Below are 23,150 nucleotides of genomic sequence, written 5' to 3'. Positions count from 1 at the left end.
ATATACAGCCAGGACATCAGAATGTCGTTCAGACTGGATAGGTGTGGTCAGATATTAACAAGGAGAGGAAAGGTAGTCAGTACTGAGGATATTATACTACGAGAAGGCAAGATTGCAAATTGTAAGGATAGCTACAAGTACCTTGGGATCCCACAGGCAAATGGTAACCATATTTAGGCCACAAGGAAACCAGCTATTGCCAAGTACCTGCAAAGAGTAAGGCCAGTTCTGAGAATTCAGTTGAACGGGAAGAACAAACTCCAGGCAATTACCACATATGACCTCACAGTCATCAGGTACTCCGCTGGCACAATAAGATTGGCAAAAGAGGAGATAGAGGCCACTGACATACACACAAGGAAGTTCTTTACAATGCATGGAGGGTTTCACCCCAAATCAAGTATCCTGACACTGCACACTAACCGATGCTGAGGATTAGTGAGTGTCAAAGCCACTATCCAGAATGGAACAACCAAGATCCTATGAATACATCAGGAAGATAGCCCCATGTGATGATGTGCTTAGTGAATACCTCAGGCAGCAGAAACCAGATGAGCAAGGGAAAGAAAAGCACGAATCCTCGTGGAAGGACAAACCCATGCATGGTATGTACCACTGTCAGATAGAAGAAGTGGCTGATATCAAAAAATCCTACCAGTGGCTGGACAAAGCTAGACTGAAAGACAGCACAGAGGCACTAATCATAGCAGCACAGGAGCAGGCTCTAAGTACAGTAGAGGCTGGCGTCTACCATACCAGGCAGGACTCTATGTGCAGGCTGTGCAAAGATGCCTCTGAGAAAATCCAGTATGTAACAGGGGGGTGCGTAATGCTAGCAGGCAGAGCAGACATGGAACCCCTATCCAAGTGGCTGGAGCTGGTTTAGGATACCAAAACATCTGTGCCGAGTACGGGCTGGAAGTCCCAAAGTCAAAATGGGACACACCTCCAAAGGTAGTGGACAATCACTGAGCTAGGATCCTATGAGCAGATTCAAGGAACAACATCTGACATCTATGTCATCAGTGGAAGATTCAGTAAAGGCATCTTAAATGGTGTAGTGTAGTGGCAGGTTTAAACAGGTGTGCACAGGTGTAGCTGCTATATCAGAGCTCTTTGATCGCATTTGAACAAAAGGATACAGTTTCCAAACAGCGTGAGCACAATAAAGTAGATTGATGACCACATTCCATACTGTACACCTCCCTGTGAGCGAATGCCATTATACATCACCTCGTTCCAGTCCTCTCCAGTCAAAATCTGTGGGAAAATGGACAGAATATTTCACATAGTCACAGCGATCGCATTAAATTCAGGAGAACTTTGGCCTAAAAAACACCAGACATGAGACATTTCCTGTCTCCAAGCCAGTGTAAGACATGATATTAAAAGTGTCTGCAAAATAGGTATTTACAGTGTGTGCTGATTCCAACACTCATTCACAGTTGGTTTTGTAGCAGATCTGATATGGATTGTTCACGTTTCATTTGTCTGATATTCATGTGCGCATATGTGTGTGCATGTATGTGTGGGAGGGTAGCAGAGGCGGGGGGGGTGGGGGGGTGGAGAGTGAGCAGAGTTGTTTAATCTGCGCCTGGGGTGAGAAATATCCCAGGGTGCAATGTGCCATGGAGAGCAGGCAGAATGAGGGGTTCTGTGGGAGCCAAACCTGAAACACTGTCATGATGGCAGCTGGAAATGTGTCAAAGTTGGTGGGAGTGTAATCTTCAAAGATGAACCTAGAGGGAAGGCAGATAGAAAGCAGGGTCAGATATGACCAAGGAAGAACAGGAGGAGAAAAGAATAGAGAAGGAAGAAGATGAAGGGCTATTTTCATCCAGACATGAAATTTCCTCTCCATCTTATCAAAAAAGCAATTGAAAAAAACTGCTGCTCAGTTTGAATAAATACTATTTGTAAATTGTGGAACGATCACAAGTCTATGTTATAAACACAGTGGGCAATTATCTCCACAAGTCAAGAACAAGAGCAGAAGTTTGTCCCTAATGACTGAGAAGTGATGATTTTTCTTTACTTGCCTTCCTCCAAAAAGCTGCATCCCCAGAAGAGCAAATACCACAATGAAGAGGAAGATAAGAAAAAGCAGGCTGATGATGGACTTCATGGAGCTCATGAGGGAAACAACCAAGTTCCTGAGAGATGCCCAGTATCTGACAGAAAAAAAAAAAAAAAACATATATAAAAACATCCATTTCACCAGAGGTTTGTGGAAAAAAAAATGTTTACATTAACATACTGCAACCCAAGATGATTTGTATGTGAAGAGTCAGTGTTCTGCTTACTTGGTGATTTTAAAAATTCTCAGAAGTCTCAGTGCTCTCAGTACGCTGATGCCAAATGACATGCCAGGTCTGAAGAAGCCCCAAACCACCTCAAAGATGCTGCCAACAATGACCTGCAAAACATGTCAAATACATGCTGAACGTTTTCAGATCAGGTAGATCAGAGTAAATGTCAGAGTACTAGACAGACAAAACGTATGTCATGCACCAGATGCCCACCCATCATTAGTCATAGTTGGGGTCCTGGAAGGCTTAAAGATTACAGTAGCCAAACTGTAGTTGTGGCCCCTTTTGCACTGCGTGTTCAGCAGCTGAATAAGACTGTATCACCATCTCATAAACAGTGGTTGGAGGATTTAACGGTGCACATAAAAGTCAAACAACTGACGTGTATTTCTTAAGGTTCTGTCACAGTCCCAGTTTTGGACTTTACTTCCTGCTCCTGGCTTTTATTTTCTAATGACTAAGCCCCACTCACTACATAGTTTCATTTCTCGAGTACATAGTTTCTCCTTCGTTAACCCTGATTGTTTCCACCTGTGCCCCCGTGTATCTATACCCAGCTCTCCCCACTTTTTCACGCCAGATCCTCCCTACTTTTAACCTCCCTGAACATTTCTACTGACAGTCAATGCTCTTGCCATTGCCCTCTCCGTTGTGCTCTCCCTCAGTGCTCAGCCTGATCCCCAAATTTGGAGATAGTCCAAAGTTTGTCCTCAGGTTTGGGTCTGAGGTTTGGTTTTCTGTTTTTTCTTCTGTCAGTCAGCGTTTTATGTTTAATTTGTTCATTTGTTTTTCCCTGTTTGCTTCCCCTTAGTTACTCAGTTAGTTCCCTTGCTTCCCCAACACAGCTATAATTTGGTTCATCTTCCTTTATGAGTGCGTTTAAGTTCATGTTCTGTTTTACATTGTTTCGTTTTTATCACGTGTGTTTTTCCTGCCGTCCTCATGGAGTGATTTTCAGTTGTTTGCCTCTTTTATGAATAAACCCTCCCTTCACCTTTATAACACCCTCTCACCATCTCCTCATTTGGGTCCTACTAAAATCAACTACACTCAGGTAGTGTGACAGCTTCAGCTCGAAGGCTTTATAAGATCTTCCTGCCGTACAGTTTTGACTAACCACCATTAACATGTACATGTGTAAATGGCCTCCTCTCATTTTTTGTTTTTCCTTTATATTTCCTCTGCGTTCAATTTTATTCCTCTGTGATATAAAACAGGAATAATGGGTCAAATATGAGTAATTCTTTTCTTTTGCCGTGTAATATTCATTTAGAATAGGAGATGAAGGACCTCACCCCACAGTCAAAGCAGTTGAAAGATGAATGGAAGTAGAGTCGGAAACCCAGACCATACATTTTCAAAAACATCTCAGCCAAAAACAGCCCCAGGAAAACAAACTCTGCATAGTCTGGAGATGGGAAAACAAAGCAATTAAGCCAAAGTAGAAAAATGCAGCAAAGCATTTATCAGACATGACCTAAATTCTATATTAAAAGCAAGTAATGGAAAAATGGAAAATGTGAAAATGTAAAAGTGACACGTACAGAGGAAGATGGTCAGCCAGTCAGGTTGGTTGTGGTGGACAATGGCCACACATATGGTGTTCAGAGCCACTAAACTGAGCACCATCAGGTAGAACGTGTCTGTCTTCACCATGCGGCGGATGGAGATGCGGAGCATGCGTTCTTTACGCCGCAGGTAGGCAGCGGGGCCACGGCGACCGCTGCGGAAGTTCATCCTTGATCTTGACATGTCTAAGAGACAAAGAATTTATGAGACAGGAGGAGATAAGTAAGTGGTAAAACGCTGGTGAAACTGCTTTGTGTGGTAACTAAACAGCTCAGAGATGCGATGGAGGCAAAGACCTTCTGAAAAGCAGCGAGTAACTTAACAAAGTTCCTTAACAATATTTTCACTTACTGGCAGTGTACATGTCAGTGTACTTGTCTTCACCCGGTGCTCCTCTGCGTGCACCCGTCTTCTTACTCGCTCTCTTCAGCACTAAAATTGATCCACACAAAGATGTTTGCTACGTAACTGAATTACTGAATTTTTATGATTAGAAAAAAAACAAAAAACACTTTTAGCGTGTTTTTATGGCCAGCAACTGAATATTGGTCTGCATTTGCTTAATCTGTCTTTTTGAGTTATAAAAACTGATCCACATTGCAATGATTTATTGATGCATCTCCTTAAACCACAACATTTGAAGGGATGACTTTTACTAGATTCCTATACGGAGTTTGCTTTTTGTTAGTGTGTGAAAAAGCTTTTTGCAGAATAACAGAGCATGTAGGAGAAACTACAAAATGGTGAAAGATCTCCTGGGTTTTCTTTAAGTAGCTGTCAAATGTAAAATCTAAAAATGTAAATATCCTTTGTGCAGTACTAAATGTACTTACACACATAGTACATTGCCTATACATGTGTGCATGCGGGGGTGTCAGTGAATGCCTCACAGTTTGTACATAGTAGGTCTATTATTGTCTCTGTTGAGGGGCACAGACGTTTCAACACACCTATACAATGGTCACTTACTTAAAGGTAAAAGAAGCAATGTTACATATTTTAAATCTTCACGTTTCAGTACAGATTTATTTATGAATAGTTGTATTACATACAGATCCAAAGTGTGTGAACTCACCATCTAACGGTGATCTCCCTGAATTTTTATTCTCCTCTGCAAGCATTACTTCCTCTGCAAAACAACAAAAACGGAGGTTATACACAGACTTCTTTATTTTCATCATATTATCATACATGGAAATGTACATTTTATTTTTTGGGGTGTTGGCACAAATTTACAGGCCAAAACTGCGCTAAACGTTCAGTATGACCTTCTTAAGAGAGAGAGCTCTTATTCTCTTACACTTTCGCAATGTCTCTTTCCCTCTCTGTTTTCTCTCACTGACTTCCCACACTCAACCACATCTATGCACACATAAATATGCACAGCAGCTCTCACACACAAGCATGCATGGAAACACACACACAAACGCACGCGCACATACATACATGCACACAAATTTAAGTCAGTGAGTCAGTATCACCTTTTTCTCACCCTCTACTTGCGTGGGAGACTGGCGATGTAGATTGCCATCACAGCACTTTGTGTGTGTACGTGTGTGTGTGTGTGTGTGTGTGTGTGTGTGTGTGTGTAAAGCTACTCTACTGTAGGTACAAAAACTCTGAAAGTGTTTGCAGCAGAAATACATACACATACATACAGACATACATACATAAAAATACAAAGGACAAAACCAGCTAAAAAAGACTAAAATCTTTTACTGGTACATTATTTTACAATAAGCAACTTAAGCCAGCAGCAGCATGCGACTCTTTAATTAATCCCGTCTGCTGAGTCCAGCCCTTATTCTCCCTGCTCCACTGTGCTCACAGCCTTTCAGGTATTAGTCATTATCAGATTACAATGAATGAGAAGCTGCAAAACTTACTAATCAAGCACAAATATTTGAACATTCTCGGACTTGTTAGACTCAACAACATTTCTAAGTGAATATCTCTGCACTACTGCCAGTGCTGAGGCTTAATCCCAGAAAGAGAAACTTTTCCGCAATAAAATCATCAGTATTTGGAGCCAATCTCTAGTAAAAATATTTGAAAAGTAACATACTGTGGCTTTTCTCAGAAATAAATAATTAATCAAATTAGCTCTAGTCGGATGTTTTTTTTTTGATATCTTGTGCTTTTGGGAGACTAGAGACAAGTAATGCTATTGTATCTGTAAGGTAAATATGAGGTTACTGTTAACAGCCATTTAGCTTAGCTTAGCACATAGATTGCACAAACTGGATGCACTTCTGCACTTCTGCCCCGAGCACACTGCATGGCTCATTAGGCCTTTAGCTCCACCTAGTTGGGTAACAAATGTGTGTGTACAAAAGCAAAGTTATTCTGTTGGCCAGTACCTGCCCTGTCTATCCAGGCTCGGTAACCATTCAGTTCCCTTTCCACCTGCTGTTGGCGACGAAGCTTCATAAAGGCCCGTCGGTTCTCCACCCTCTCCCTCTCCTTGGCAAATTCTCTAAAGATAGAAAACATGAAAACAGCTCCCACAATCTGTATTGCACACAGACAGACCCGTATTGAACAAACACAATGAGCCACACTCACCCAGACAGGACACCCAACACCAGGTTCAGGACAAAGAAGGAGCCAATGATGATGAGAGGAATAAAGTACATCCAGTTCCACGTGGGACCCAAGGCATCGTTGGTCTGAAATGCACACTTATATATTAACTGAGGATAATAGCAATCAGTCAGACGTTTCACGTTTCATTGGTTGACTGGACACTCACGTTATAGAGCACAGCTGTCCATCCCTCCATGGTAATACACTGGAAGACGGTGAGTACAGCAAACAAGATGTTGTCGAACTGAGTGATGCCATCATTGGGCCCGATCCAAGTGTCATTGCATTCATACTTTTCTGGACACTTTCGCACTCCACAGGCAAATGCCAACTCTGATGAGTCAACAGTCTCATTGTCTACAAGAATAAAGCAAAATTGTTGTTGTCTTCAGATGATACGCATAATAACGTTTTGATGTACAGCACAAGCTGCCATAATGCATGTGGTGTGCAGTACATTAGCACAAGTATGTACTACAACCCAGACACTGGCGACTTAAAGGAACAGTTTTCATATGAAACTTATGGTAATAGGTTGATTTGAAAATCCTGTTCTGTAAAACTGTGATATCAATTTGCAAAAAAAAAAAAAAAAAACTATTGTAAAATTCAGAAATTCTTTTGTGGACCGTCAGACGCAGAGTATTTCTTTCTCTGTGTCTTGAAATATATTTAATTTTTTTAATTTAAACTTTTGGGGGGCGAAATTAGGGAAATAAGGGACGTGCGGAATCATTCTTCCAACACATTCTGATTTTATTCCTCAATTCATTCTTGAGTGTTGTTGGGCAATGACAGTAAATGCTGTGGTGTGGCGTGTGATTATAGAGTAGTTGTAGACTAATTAAGCAGTAGCTAAATCAGCCGGCAGCAACTCTAATAATACCCCTGAGCTGGCTGCTACTGTAATCTATGAAAGCTTTTCAAACAAAGATGTTCACACCCACTGTTTGAGAACAATGCATAAACCACACATTAGATATAGCTGTTGGCAAATCAGTTATGGTCAGTCAAAAACAATGTTAAAAAAATAAGTATGACAACATTCTTCCAAATGCATGGGCATTGTAACACAAGCAGATGCACCTTAGGACAGAAGGTACCAGCAGATGGCAAGGTGTTTAAGCCCAAACCCAACCTTATACACTCAAACAGTTATGCCTTCCAAGAATTAGACGGGATGTAACTACTGCTCACCAAATAATCAGTATGAATATACCCTTTATTTCAACTCTGAGTGACTAATACAACACACTGAGGTTTAAAATCGTCTCATTCATCTCTTGAAACTGTTTATTCTATGTCATCTACATTCAACCTGTTCTTAACCAACAACATAATCGTGGTTTTTATAGAATGGAAACATGCATGGGTAGTGACTGTCCCCTTGGATTTACGACAGGAACTGTCTGCTGGTGGTGTGTGGGCATCATTACCGAGGATGTCAACAGATGGCAGGCAGGTGTGGTGAAGCTTCCCACTGTAGAACTCCAGGCCGATGATGGCGAACATGAGGATGGCGAAGAACAACAAAAGTCCAATCTGGAGCAACGGGATCATGGCCTTCATGATGGACTTCAGCACAATCTGCAGACCTGTAGGGATTTACAAAGAGAGACTGAGTTTAAGAAGACATTAAATACATTTGTTTCCTACTTACAACAATGCAAATGCAAAGTCCAACTCATGTATTTGTCAATACGATCTATCCTATTGATGTTAGTGGTAGTGGTATGTAGTTAGCTTTACCTCCTAGACGATACAGACTCTCATTTATGTTTCGATTAAGAAACATAATTCTACATTGATAAAAAAAAAAAAAAATACATAAACTGTAATTTGCTATTTTTTTCATGGTGAGTCTCAATAACTCAATAATAAAAATTACTTTTTGTTTGTATGTTTAAGAACTTTTTCTTACAGAGTACTATTTAAAAAATATATACTGTTATATACACACCTCAAATGACTAAAATTAACTATTTGCAGTATTATGTCATTTTGTTGTACCATACAGTGCTGCATTAGAGGTCAGTATCTGACTCACTGGGGATCCCAGAGACAAGTTTCAGAGGTCTCAGGACTCGGACAGCCCTCAGGGTCCTAAGGTCGACTGGGATGTTCATGTGGGCACCAGCAGTGGCCAGGATCCTGATAAACGTATAGAGTACATGCATATCCTTAGTATTTTAACAACGTTTGAAGCGAACATTTTGGGCCACGGTTATCATCCATTTCTGTCTTCCAGACAGATGAATGAATAGCTATTACTTGGTTTGGCCTGGAAAAGAAGATGGCATTTGGGCTGAAATAGAGAACATGCAACAGGGACACGGGAAAAACACCCATTAGCAGCTAATTCTGGTACAAGGTGTCTCTTTCCTTTCCATGGTGTCTGACAAATTTGATAACAAAAAAACGGGTAACTCAAGGACGGAATCTGGAAATGAGTCATTCATTTTAAAAGAAAAACACAAATATCAAAGTGACTGCAGACAGTATATCCATTTTGTGTGCCAGAAATGTATGGTTAGGGACAAAGAGTGCACAGCCACATACACCTGGCAGACATCTCTACTCACATCTGCCCACGCGCACATTGATGCCCTACATATTAACACATCAGCAGGAGAAACCAACAGGCCATCGCTTAGCAATGTATAGCAGAAATCACATCTGAATGTTTTCTGTAGCATGAAATGTTGTGTTATTTCCATTTAGGAAATATAGGTCTGTAACCCTTAATGCTTTCATTGATGACAGGGCCACTATGCATGAAATATGTGAGAATTATCTTCAAATAATAACTGTTTTCCAGATTTGTCCATCTGACTCTTGCTTTGTTACACACAGATACAAATATACAGACTCATAAAATCATTGGATAGTGTTGTGGGAAGTGTGGGGGAGGGTGTGTGTGTGTGTGAGTGCAAGTCTGTGTGTGTGTGTGTGTGTGTGTGTGTGTGTGAGCGGGGGGTAGAAAGCACATGGCAGAAACTCAAGTGTGAGCCCACGTAGAATCTCTCTTGAAAGCAGTGGGAGGGAGAGAGACCAAGTGAGCGAGTAAATGAGTGAGGTTCATACTAATGCCGATAAACCCGAAAACACTTTTCAATATGTTGAAAGCTCACTGTCCAACAGACCTCAATCATCATCGCGTACAAGACGACTGAGAGCATCAACTTACAATGAATCTTATATTTTCACAACCTTTTCAAATTTGAGCCAGTGGTGTTTGACGGATGTTTTTTTTTTACAGAGACCTGTTCAACAGAGCTGACTAGGCTTGGACAAGATGAAAGGCAGGAAAAACAATTTCAAGTGAGTGAAGAAGAGAAGAAACTACAGTGTAAAACTGTCATGCTAAGAAGAATGACAGCATCGCTCGTTCTAGCGCCCCACAACAAAAAGGTGGGAGTCAGACAATGTTGCCCTGAAGTGACAAGCAAAAGACCTTTGGCACATGGGTACTAAAGTCCAAGAACGATTTCTGAGGGGAATCCTTTTAAGGACATTATCATTTCATTTTCACAGCAGGAACAAAGCCCCATGAAAGATAAATTAGCCTGTTGATGCTGCTGGCCGGTTGGGTTTTACATGTATAATGGCTTTTTAAAATGCATAGAGTTTGACTAGTCAGTGACATATAAAATAGCAAGCTGGACTGTGGCAGAACTGCAGAACTGGAACTGAACGGAGAACCTGGTTCCTTTTGCTGAAAAGCAGATTTCCCATAGCATAACTTGTAGCATCTCTCTCCTTAGTGAAAGCCAAGCTTTCAGACCGTCACGTAGGTTTTATATCTAAATTTGTAATCTTCTTGACCGATCTCAGATAATATCATGTGATCAACATTATTCAAGACAGGTCTGTTAGTCCATCACTGTGGTCTACATTTAATTATTTCTACATCTACTACAAAAGTGTACAGTACATCACATTTTGTACACACAGTACTACAGATTTTGGTGATTGTCTGTTGCGCTACCATTAAGTTGACACTATAGAGCAATTTGTGAAATTTCCCAGCACTTCCATACAGTTCAACAATCATCCGATCAAACTTTATATTCATGCAGTACTTTTATTTAAGATTTAATACTTGGACAACTAATAACAATTTCATTAGCCAAGCCCACTTTGTGTTTTGTGAAAAATTGAGTTTGGTAAATAAGATGGTGAACACTGCTTAACATCCAGATGTTTGCTTTATTACTGTGAAGACCTGACACAGTGAGGTGCAGTGAGAAGGGGCAGGAGAAGTAGGAGTCTGTACAAATAGCCTGCAAACAAAAACACTGAACAAAGGAAAGCAGTAGCACAGCACCATCAAGGCTGCACTTTGAGCACAACAATTCCGTGGAGGCTCCCTCAAAATTAAAGCAAATACTTTGTCTGCATGTGGTAGCTCACGAAACATCTCTACACACACACAGAGGTCACTTTTTTTGGTGGAGATTATATTTCAATGTAGACGACAGTGGTGGACTAACAGACCTATCTTTTGTTGAATTGTAATATTTAATCTCCATGTGCCTCCACCCATGTTTAATCAAAGTATTCAAGTTTTTTATCCCCACTATTAACTCTCATATTACTTTTTTATAAACCAGTTACTTTAACAGTTTTTCAGTCTGCTTTTGCTTTTAAAATGCACAGTTTCAATAGTGACAACTGATTTGCCAATTCACTAGTTTAGTCACTAGCTAGTAGTTACAAAAAAAAAAAAAAAAAGAATTTATGCAAAATCTGCATAAGATTTATACCCCAACAGAAAGGATCCTGCCTTCCTGTAACAAAGAGAGCAAATAAAACCTTATGCCTGTCAGTGTGTTATTGAATACAATTCAAAATCTCTAGGCTTTTATGTAAATAAAAAAGGTTTAGCTCAAATATATTGCTGATATATTTTTTACAGTCCCAACTTTGAAAAGAAAAATTATAATTTGCTGTAGTTACTACTGTACAATCCATGTGATGGATTGGCACTTTGTCTGATCTCCTTGAATGTTTGGATATTTTGATGGCCCACCCTCCTGGGCTTGGTATGATGGTTCTCTTGTTCTTGCTCTAGCAGGAGCCTTGGTGGGACGTCAGTGGAAAGGGCTGCACCTATGGGAGTGGCCAAGGCTATAAAGGCCCAGCTCACTGTCTCTCACTGAGCAGTCGACCCTTCTTCATTGCATCCTTATCCTGTTTTTTTGTTGTCTCTATTACAATCTCACATACATGCTTACACACATGCACGCACACCCTACACCGCTGATTTCTCATAGTCACACCTTTATTGATTTTGTTAAGGTAAAATAAATAGAATTGTCACTTTGAACTAGGCCTTATCCTGCACTTTGCCAGCAGAAACATTTAGAACAAAGTGGAGTAAAAAATGTAAAATGTCGCGGTACAAATACTGATGTTATGACTTGACCAGAGATTTTCATAAAGCAATAAATGGGACACACGGTGTAGCTCTTCTCATTCAGCGATCCAGCCACAAGTTAATGTTCACAGCGAGAGGCAAATCTCTTCCTTGTTGGCTCTTTAAGTGAAGCACTGTTGCACAATAGTGCACCAAACTGGCTCTGGAGAGGATGAATTCATTACATGCACAGAATGCAGCCTCTCCCACACACCTCCACCTACACTAAGAACACCACCAAAAACTACAGCAATCAGCAGCATCACGTTACTCACCATTTCAGCAGAGCCGTGCATATGAGGATGTGCGTCGAAATCAACACAGTGCATCAACAAATTAATGTCTCCGAATTAAAAACATGAATCGTGCATCTAATGGCAACATTCATAACGGTCTTTTGAATTGGGATTACATAAAGAAGGCGTTCTTCACTATTAGTCATAAAATAAATGGCTGGGTGTATGTTTTGCCAAAGAAAACCTACTTGAGACTGTAAGCTATTGTTTATTCAGTTGAATTATGTGAGCAAAATGATGGGAGATGGGACCACTGCAGCCATCCTCTAAAACTTACAATAGACACAGTGTTGACAAGATCATCATTTCGAATTACTTTGGGGAATTAAAGTACTGACATGGGTTGAAACACTTTGGCTTAGAATTTGTATTTGTAAACTGTTAACAGATACCAGATTAACCTGCAGTTTGTGAGAAAAGTACTTATATAACAAGTAGCTCATCTCAAATACATGATTTACAAAATCCATATTGATATATTTACGCCACTGCCCCATCAAATATAGGTTAACCAAAAAATTAAAAACCTAACCATTGCATTATGACATATAGTAACTGATTAGTTTGTTTGGTATTTGTATGTACACAGAGTAAAATGTCTTTAAATGCTATTCATACGTTGGAATGATTGGGAAAATATCTGTTTATGCTAACGTCATACTTAATATTTTGTAATTTGAGTATTGTTAACAGCATTTTTGGGAATGTAACTTAAAAACTGGCCATTTTTTAAAAACTATTATCGAACTCATCCCACTCTGCGTTGCCCAGCCCTCCCTCTCTGCTCTTCTATGCTATACTCCAACAACCAACCCCTTCAGCCATGAGTCATTATCAAATTTTAATAAATGAGAATGCTGTAACACTTACTTATCATGCAGAAATCACTGAAAGTGTGTGATTGGTTAGTAGAGAGTAAATCACTCAAGCACTTTTGTAAGCAAATATCTCAGCACTGCTGCAAGTGCTGTTCTGTACGTCTGACTTCATGGCCAACAAGCACTGCTCCACAATGAGATTAACAAATGGTTACAGGGTGTAGCTTTAAATCTGAACACTTTCAGGGGCCCAGAGGTCCTTTCACGTGAGGATTTGGTTTGAGATTGAGTGGAAAACTGTAGGCCTTGTATTTTAAGAGCTGAAGTTTTCATTTCATTTAGCAGCTGCTTTGGTTCAAAGCGACTTACAACAAGTGAGGAACAAGGAAAGCAAAAATCGAATTCAAGAAGAAAACATCAAAGCAAAGTCCTATCGGAAAACTGGGTACAAGCAGTTACAGTATTACTTAACCTATTGTGTTGGGTAATGTAAGGTTTTTGGTCACCAAAGCAAATCCTAAAGACATTTGAATTGAGCCGTGGTGGTTAAACCAAGGATCACTAGCTGTGTTTTGGGTCTCTGGGCTAATAGTGGGTTGCCTCGTGCTGCTCTGTGTGTGTACTCGGAGGGATCCTGGCTGCCACAGGGTACATACAGTACCTAGTGTACAGATGATGGGTGATGGGGTTGTGGGTGGTAGAACTCAAAACAACCAAAGTGTCGCTCTGTCTCTACCTAAGATGTTTTTCCAGCACATACATTCGCATACATATTTAATGTCACTGATTAAAACTGCTTCGGCATGCAAAGACACACTCATAAGAGTGACTCTTTTCTCACTCCTGCATGTCTGTCTTCGTGCCAGATGGCTAATGAGTCACTCCCGACTCCCACCCAGTTTTATTATTCATCCTGTCTAAAGAGCAACAATTTTAGTAAAGTGTCACACTTTGAAGGAGGGACAGGAGACTGGTGCAGCACAGGAAAGCTGACATCCTTCATACAACATTTTAGGGTAGTGCAGGTACAGTTGGGAATCAGTATTATTTAGGTCTGACGATCAGAAATAATCTACCAACATGAGGGCAATGGGTTCACCGACAACAGTCGGTGCCTGCAGACTTATAAATGGAGTAACAAGCGCGCACACACACACACACACACACACACATGCACAACTCATTAGGGAGACATTTTATTGCTAATCAAAGCATCAAGTCCACCTGCACCAATCTGTTTGCCGCGGGATATAATTGACCATTTTAGCAATGCCAGCGAATTAAATTGGAGGGTGAGTCGTTCTAGCTGTGGTTCTATTTGCTACACACTTTTCACTCAGATTAAGGATTTTAATTGAGCTCAGTGTCCCAGCAGATTCGCTAGAAATTCATTAATATGAAATTGGAATGAATGCCGCCAGCGCTGGCCCAGTGGCCTCGATTTTATTCCCAACCGGCCTCTATGACACATGTGTGTTTTCTTTTAAGTCTAACTTACTTGCACCATGCCACCAGAGTGAGAGAGTGTCCCAGCATGTGTGCTTGAGTCAGTGAGTGAGCAGAGGAGAGCGGCATATGTGCAACCAGAAAATGTGTCGAAATAGGTGGCGAAAAAGCAGGTCGTCAGTTACCAGGTCCAGTTGTGGCTGGAACTGGGCAAGATGCCGTGTGGGCCGCAGAAAGTACAAGAAATTGAGCATTTTACACTGTTGGTGACATGATTGGTTCTAAGAACTAAAAGTGTACAGAAGCAACAAGATGCCAGAGTTTATGTTAAAGTGCCTTCACTGCAGCCACCGAACACACGATGTGAGGCTGCATTTTCAAATTCACATCAGTCTGTCTTCATATGTCCAAATGAGCGCAAAGTAAGAACTGTGCTCAAGTCGGCAGTACAGCTCACTAACTATTCTGGATTCCATTGAGCTGTACGTACAATTTGCCCCACAGGCCATAACACCAGCCCTTTCTCTAGTATTACATTTTTCTGACTATAAGAGTAAAAGAGAAGGGAAAATCCCTCAGGGATTAGTCTTTAAGATGTTAAATCTCATTATATTGACAGTACTCACAAGCAAATGTTCTTCAATTGTGATTGTCTCAAATGTCTATTCGCAGAAGCATTCACTTTCCTTTTACTATAAAGGTGGCTAAAAACTGTTTTGCAGTTTCCTTTTCTCGGTTGCAAACCTGAAATGTGACACGATTATTGTGATGATTGTACAAGCATCACGTTCAGCTAAAATTTGGCACCAACAATGAACATAATTTGAATAATGAACGTAATTTGTGACACAAGCACCTCAGGCAGTTTGTATAGATTAAAGTGCATTGCGCAGTGACTCACATGAAACCAAGATGGACACACTACAGTCGTGCAGCCATATTGAGGCTCTATGGGTTTTTGTTTTAACAGATGAGTTAATTCATTTAAGGTTTCACTACTTATAAACACCTGTTAAAATTGATGGACTTGTTGCTTTGTCAGCAGCTTTGCCTGCACAATTGTGTTTTTCTGTCCTAACCTGCAGCTCATTAAAGGCTTGTGAATAATGAGCTACCCAGAAAGCAGACTGTTATTGAGACACTCAAAGCAAAGCAATTTGTTGCCAACAAATGTCTGTCATTTCCTAGTGACAGAATCTCAGAGGATCCCACTGCAGCAACCGGTGCGACTTTAACCATGTAAATCAAGTGGAAATATGTCAACAACACAGCTGTTCGGTGTTTAGGCCGACACTCACTGGCCTGTAAACGTGATGCTGATGTCTTTTATGTAAGAGGCAAAGCAAGAGACTGCAAGACAGAAAGACAGACAGAGAAAAAAAGAAAGATGTGGGTGTCAGGTTGAAATGAGATGTCAACACGCCAACAGCAATCTTCCATGAATTCTGAATACTGTACTCCAAGCCACAAGCAGCACACTAGTGGTAACAATGCTTAACTCCCACACAATTAATTCACTAAACCCAGTCTTACAGGGAACAAATTAAGTTTCTCATTATGGGTTTTCTGGGGTCTGTCTCCCTAGCTTCCCTTCTCCTCCCTGTTTTCTGGCTTCTCTCTTTCTATGCGTTTGCATAACATCTCCAATGCTGCATTCACATTTAATTCACAGAGGTCCTGGGGGCGAAACCAAAGCAGGTTTCAGACACAACTGCCAATCTACTTATCCACCCACTTATCGCTGACTGCAGAGCTTGACTGTGCCATGGAAACACATTTTCCTGCATTTATATACTGTGTTTTCCTCTGGATGTATGCAGTGTGTAAACATATATGCTTGTAGGGGAAAAAAAAAAAAATCACGCCAACATATCCACAAAAAAGGAACCAGCCCATGGCATCAACCGTTGCTAACCATGTGGCAATAATGGCAAATCTGAAGTACGGCATGTGGGGATTTAAACTGCGGCGTGGGCAAAGCATGCCAAAATATTGATACACGTTGACACAAGCAGCATCACATGCCTGAATGCACCAACATAGCTTGACAATCAGTGTCTGAAATTAATCTTTTGCTTCACCAACCACAGCCTGGCAAACTAAAAATGAATTCTGTCAAAAATTAATTGCAGAATCAGTTGCTGAGCATTAATTTAAAACTTCCCCCCCCCCCCCCCCCCCCCCCTTACTCTCTCACGCAATCAGCGAAGTTTGTCATTCATTCAATCAAATTCAAAATGAAAGGAGGAACTGGCGCTGCACCTGCAAACAAACATGTACGTACCCAAACCCATTCTGTCCCGTGTATATTTGACACTAATATTTGATTAAAAAACACTCTGCTAACCTTATATTTCTAAATTGATCATTGTGAAACAGTTAGTTTTATGCTGACAATCTTCTTTTTTTAGTACTAAAACACTAGTGTGCTTAAGACATCATTGTTGTCTATAAATGATTAAACACATTACAGAGGGTGACATATTCCTTAATTTCCATGAATAAAGGCACTGAAGTTCATTGTTCCAACAAGCGTGGAAACAAGCGTTGAATATTAATTGATATACTCGCACTTATTAACAGTTGTTATTTACAGATCTAGCAGCTGTGGAGCAGCACGATTATTAATTTAAAGTCCTGTTTCCACCTACCTGAGGATCCTACATTCACCCTCTTCATAGCTCTGTTTTTGGTTTCGAGCGTCTCTGTTTCTACACAACTCAACTGCAAACACCAATCTGTTTTTGTAAGAATGGCATCTCTTTCTGCTATCAATCTTTTTTTCTGTTAACATAATGAGTATTTGTTGATTGTCATTTGTAAAGTCACAATAAAATGTTACCAAATAAGCTATTTTTGTCGGCACAACATCCATTTTCTGACAAAATACGAGATGTTGCACTAGGAACTTACAGAAGTTGGTTAGGGTTAGTAAGAGATTATGATCTGGCTAAGTAGAAGATATGCATCAGTTCAAACAAAATGTCTTTATTAACACATTGTAGTTATTCAAACAAAAGCACAATCTTCTTCTAAGCGCTTCACAAGCTGCCAGCTACCTTGAATCTCACTTTCTATTAACAAATGTAGCGCTTTTTTCTTTCAAAAAAATTCCTTTCAGAAACATATCTGTGTTTGCCGTTTAGGTTCATAGAAGTGCAAGTTTTAGGCCTGTTAAAAACAAAGTCCTGAAAACAACAACTGCGTGACTAGTGAGAGCGAACCAAAACAGTAAAGTTGCAGCTCAGACCATAGACAATGAGCTGATCCTTTTACATATTTTTTATTTATAATTTATTATATTACTATAATAAAAATGTCATTTTAGCTACTTTAACTATAGGTATTGTCAAACAGTCAGAACATCCATGGTTTTACACGTCTTCAGTTCACGTTTAACAAAAGTCTGATAGACCTTTAATCACAGCAGATATTTTTAAATGCCATAACAACAAAAGGCACCAATTAATAAAGTTAATAGAAGCTGCATTCAGTTTAGGTGGTTCAGGGTCCTTGGCTCACTTACAGACTTAATGATAGGAATGAATGAATGAACCCTGGTACCATTACATTTTTGTATTTAATTTAATTCTTATTAGTTATGTATGAACATGTAAACTGAATTTAATGTTATACAGATGCTATAGTGTATAATGTAGTTAGTTAGTAAGTTCCCTCCTCTAATAAGAAATTTCGTTCCTTCTTTAGAAACACATTTCATGCTTGGTGAGTAGCAGGAATCTGTTGACAATGTTTGAAACTTTGTTGAAACTCACATAGTTGAAAGCTTGACGGTGACTGGCTGATGTACTCACCCACTGAGCACGACTATGAAGTCCATGACGTTCCAGCCGTTCCTCAGGTAGGAGCCTTTGTGGAAAACAAAACCAAGGGCCACCAGCTTGATCCCTGCCTCGAAGCAAAAGATCCCAATAAAGTATGGCTCTGTCTTTTCCTGCAGGAAGAACAAGGACATGTCAGCAGAGTCTGTATATGAGTATTTGAACTGCTGAACAAAGTTTTTTATACCACGAACAGTGTTAAAGTTATACCCTGTAGGGTGCGACTTTCTTGGGCTGTACAGACAGTAAAACCATTTCTAGACAATTGAGGATGTATGGGGTGGGTTAAAATGAATCAGTGTGAATGCAACATCGCAAAATCCTGGAGGGACTGACATTTATTATTTTGCAGGTTAACAGTGATAAAGTTACATTTCCACTTTGAAAACATAACCTACACTACGAACATCTTTCAATTACAACGTAAAATTAGTCATCGTGAAGGACTGGATGTTTTATTCTATAACGAATACTGGGAATTAATTATATGTTTGGTGCAACATTGGAAATACTTTTAGTGGGAAATAAAAATACATTGACTTTATGTAGTGGAGAATAAGAATAATGCAACATAAAATTTAAAATACTTATAATATACACTTATATACACTTCATTAAATAATGAAGTGAACGTACCTATAAAAGTCAAATCATGCATAATTCGGGGTTTAGTATATTTATTTTCTGCTGAAATAGTTTTAAAATAGATGCAATGCCAAGAACTGCTTTTTATCAGTATCGGAGCATTGAGCAATTAATGTTAAATGAGAGTGGGGTTGGTGCATCTGTGGACCATGTGGCTGTGTGTCTATTTATGGACAGACTACATTTGTGTCTCCCGTGGAAGTTTGAGAGTAAACTTTTAGTTTTAATGAAAGCTTCCTTCCGGGAAAGTTCTGAATAAATGTTTTGTGCTAATCAGTGATTCTGGTTTGTTTTCTATTTGGAAATGTGTCCCCTGTGTTGAGGATGTGAAAACAGATTGTGTTCTCACCAGTCTCTTTGCCATGGGGGTCTTATCCTCTCCTGGGAGGTGCTGCTCCAAGGCCAGGACGACACAGTTGGCGGTGATGGTAGCAAGGATCATGTACTCAAATGGTGTAAAGGCAGCAAAGTTAAGGTAAAGCAGTTTTATCACAGCGTAAGTGCAAAACTGATCAAATCAAACAAATAATCCATCCATCCACTTATCCTGTACAGGGCCCTGGGGGGGGGGGGGGGGGGGCTGAAGCCTTTCCCAGGTGTCACTGGGCAAGAAACAGGGTCCACCCTTGACAGGTAAGCAGTCAACACTCAGAGACAACCATTCACACTCACACCTACTGGCAATTTAGAGTCACCAATAAAACTAACATGCATGTCTTTGGACTGTGGAAGGAGACCCCGAACATGGGGAGCACATGTAAACTCCACACAGAGAGGCCACGGACGGCCGGGGACACGAACCCACAACCTTTGAGTTGCACAAATTCAAAGCTTCTTCATCCTTTAGATGTATGGATTAATAGAGTGCAGCAAAATACTGTACATCGTTACACAAACAAGTCCTATAGCTCGATGCAGGTGTTAAGGTTTTAAGTACACTAACATCTGATCCTGTTTCCAGCTGCACAAATATTTGAAATAAACACATATGCATGATTCAGTGGAAAGGAGGAAAAAAACCTCGATGGATGGATGATTAAATGACACATGAATTACTGCATGGTTCATAGTCTATGGTATTGGAAGCAATCTGTTAGAGAGATTGCAGTATCCATGGTAACCTGCTTTTAAGAGTGCTTTTCATGAGGAGAAAAAGAGCAGGTTAGGGAGGGAAAGAGAGTGCTGTGAAGTCACCTTGGCCTGACTGGTCTGACTACACAAACTACAGCTCTGTCTACAGCTGACAACACAGCAGACTGTACAGTATTACATGTCTGTTTCAGGCTTCTTGCATCACAAACTTTAAACTAATTCATAAGCCACAAAGCTTTTCAAATGCAATTTAAACCTGAAAGCAACCAGTGGCGTTTATGAGAGAATAATATGTTAAGCATAACGCTGTAACAATTAACCAATACAAATGAGTCGTCATGATGATGATGATGATGATAAGAAAATGACATAAGATTATCGAAGAAAGCGAGAATGTTGTGCTGGAAATCATTTTAAACCACTATAATTAACATTGTTTTGGAGACTGAGAAACTGATAAACTCAATTTTGCACTGACATTTTACCGAGTAAGCAATTGTTTGTAATTGAAAAGAAATAATAATAATCAACACATTAAAAATGAAAGTGATTATTAGTCCCAACTCTAATTTATGGAGCCTCTAGAACTAATAACATTTTGCGTGTTACATTTGAAGCTTTCCCACACATGACCTGAATCAAATGTTGCATAATGATGAAATAAATAGATATTGGGAGATGTAATCTTGAAATCAAATGTTTTACAGTTAAAGCCATTTGTTGATTAATTGAATAGAAGATAAATGAAACAAGAGTCTGTTGATTTGTTTTGGTAACAGATTGTAAAGTCATATTTCCTGCATAATAACCATCGCTGAATGTTTACAGCTTTGCTTTGGTGCTGCTGTGTTTTCCTTTGTCCCATCTGATAATAAATGTACTATTTACTGTTTCTTTGGGTTAAATCTGCCAAACCAGATTTAGTGCATTGCTGTGCAAATGTAAAACACTCTTTCAATGGTTCCAAGGAAGTTAATGCAGGATAGATTTGTCCACTACTGTATTAAGGTGAGAGAATCTTTCTTTCAGTATCTGGATGATTTCGGTGAGTTGAAAGGCCCAAAAAAAAAAACTTTACAGACCCAGTATTTACACGTATGTGAACCAGCAGGCACTGCATGAAACTAAACATGCCTCAACACTCGTATTTGATTGGGACTTTCAGACTCATCAAGTTCCCATGAGGCAGCTGCTCCTTGTTATTAATTCTCCTGCCTTGACTGAAATGGGGTCACTGACTCACAGAGGAGCGCCAAGGGGCCTCTGGGACCCACACTGACTCACATTGACAAGGCCACATTGTTGCCATTGAAAGCGGTTGAAAATAGCTAAAGTGGGAAATACTTAATAAATCTCGCCCACTCTGTTACTACCCGTTACCTGTTACCATGCATAACAGTCCGTATGCATGGTTCAGCCCTTTTAGGACAAATCACATATGCTGAGTGAAACATGCCGAATATTTTTAGATATTTTATGATCTTCCAGCCGCTGACACATTTGCTGCCCAACATTGTGAAAATGTATTAATTGACTACGGACACCTGGAATAGTGCGGCAAGTGTTTTTTTTTTTTTTTTTTTTCTTTTCTGTTCAGTTTGTGACATTGTTGTTTTCTCCTGAATGACTGAATGCAAGTGGATGCAGTACAACACGATATATAGCTGAGCAACAAGCAAAATCAATAACTCAATCAATTGCTGAAACTAGACTTAACTTTTCTTTTTGCCTAATTACTCTTTTCATCACCCCATTAATTACGTGGTCTACAAAATGTAAAAATTGCCTCACAAAGTGACATTCTTCAAATTGTTTTGTACAACCAACAACAGGAGCCTTAGAAAGATTTCATTCACAAACTCAAAATATTTAAAAAACAGAAAATTCCTACAACTGAGAAAGCTGGATTTGCAAATCCATCACCATCAATGTGTTTGTTTAGTCAAAGTTAAATTGGGGACACAACAATAATTATTGCTTTGTACTGAAGTGCTCAACCACAGTAAAATAAATAAGTGTGAGGACTAATGTGGAAACCAATGCCTGAATAGAAGCTATTAGATTTACTGTTGATGTATCATTGAATGGACAAATTCGTTTAGTGCGCACAGTTTAACACTTGATCCTTTAACTGTGACACAGAGATTTCACTTACGTTGGTCGACATAAGCCACAGCAAAGTGAGAATTGCTGCAACTCTCCAATGTGTTTGTGCAGCGACATACAAAGAAATACCACTGTGATGGCTTCATGGGAGTCTGTTTTTCTCTTCAAATCGCAGAACTTGGTTGCACTTTGCAAAAATCTGGGTCTCGCCCAGTCAATACTCTGACATGTGCTGCTTTTACAGCCCACGATCCACCACAGTACTACTGGCCAGCTCTCTCCCACATACCTCTGCCTCTGTGATACCGGCAGTCACATTACCGTGCTGCCAGTGGCCAGCTAGTCTTGACCACTAGCCCCACTCCCACACAGCCACAGAGCCTGTGGTTAGGTAACAGTGGGAGACTGGCCCGCTGCACTGGAGGGGGTGGAAGACAGGAGGAATGGTGGGTAGATATGTAATTGAGTGATGTTGTTGAATTGATTATTCTACCAAAACAATGAAATGTGTGCAAGGTTTATCGGGAAATCACTTCCAACATGGACGAGGCAAGTAAATAAATCCATGGCAAGAAGTTGCACTGATGGTGAACGTGGTTGCACTTTATGTTCACATTAAGATTTGGCTGTGGAGAAATAACAATGCTGATAATCATATTTAGATTAGAAGTTCGGGAGATAAAAACTGTTGGCCGATGGCTGCAACAGGAAGCCATGAAGCGCTGCCTAGTGAATTTGAACCGACACCTACTCATGGCCAGGTTCATATTCCAATGAGCACTAAGGCAGCAGCAGTGTGCCTACATGCCACCCCCACAGTGAGCAGAGCTGCTTCTAATGATCACCACATGCTAACTTTCCATCTTCTGCCAGCTCTGGAGCACATGGAGTCAGTCACAGATGAATCAAATCAGGGCGAGTTACTTAGCAGAATTTTGGAGATGTGCAATTTTGCTGCACAAAGGAGTTTATTAAAGATCATTTTCAACCTGGTGATTTAACCAACAACGGGAAATTATGGC

General features: G+C 40.1%; 1 protein-coding gene across 6 annotated transcripts in view; it reads right to left on the bottom strand.

Moving 5' to 3' along the window:
- cacna1eb (calcium channel, voltage-dependent, R type, alpha 1E subunit b) overlaps nt 1–23,150 on the bottom strand; it is a 56,481-nt gene that overhangs the window by 24,614 nt on the left and 8,717 nt on the right. For all 6 annotated transcript variants that reach the window (XM_067474959.1, XM_067474960.1, XM_067474962.1 and 3 more), the window contains 15 exons: nt 19,280–19,386; nt 18,259–18,398; nt 8,512–8,615; nt 7,901–8,059; nt 6,631–6,821; nt 6,444–6,547; nt 6,239–6,354; nt 4,954–5,007; nt 4,230–4,310; nt 3,854–4,063; nt 3,605–3,717; nt 2,304–2,416; nt 2,040–2,171; nt 1,670–1,739; nt 1,143–1,260 (listed from right to left, as the gene is read on the bottom strand). In XM_067474959.1, coding sequence (XP_067331060.1) covers nt 1,143–1,260; nt 1,670–1,739; nt 2,040–2,171; nt 2,304–2,416; nt 3,605–3,717; nt 3,854–4,063; nt 4,230–4,310; nt 4,954–5,007; nt 6,239–6,354; nt 6,444–6,547; nt 6,631–6,821; nt 7,901–8,059; nt 8,512–8,615; nt 18,259–18,398; nt 19,280–19,386 — 1,812 coding nt within the window. The remainder of the gene's footprint in view (nt 1–1,142; nt 1,261–1,669; nt 1,740–2,039; nt 2,172–2,303; nt 2,417–3,604; nt 3,718–3,853; nt 4,064–4,229; nt 4,311–4,953; nt 5,008–6,238; nt 6,355–6,443; nt 6,548–6,630; nt 6,822–7,900; nt 8,060–8,511; nt 8,616–18,258; nt 18,399–19,279; nt 19,387–23,150) is intronic.

This window comes from Channa argus, chromosome 14, assembly GCF_033026475.1.
Source record: "Channa argus isolate prfri chromosome 14, Channa argus male v1.0, whole genome shotgun sequence".
Taxonomy (NCBI): Eukaryota; Metazoa; Chordata; class Actinopteri; order Anabantiformes; family Channidae; genus Channa; species Channa argus.
This window is presented reverse-complemented; position numbering and strand designations above follow the sequence as displayed.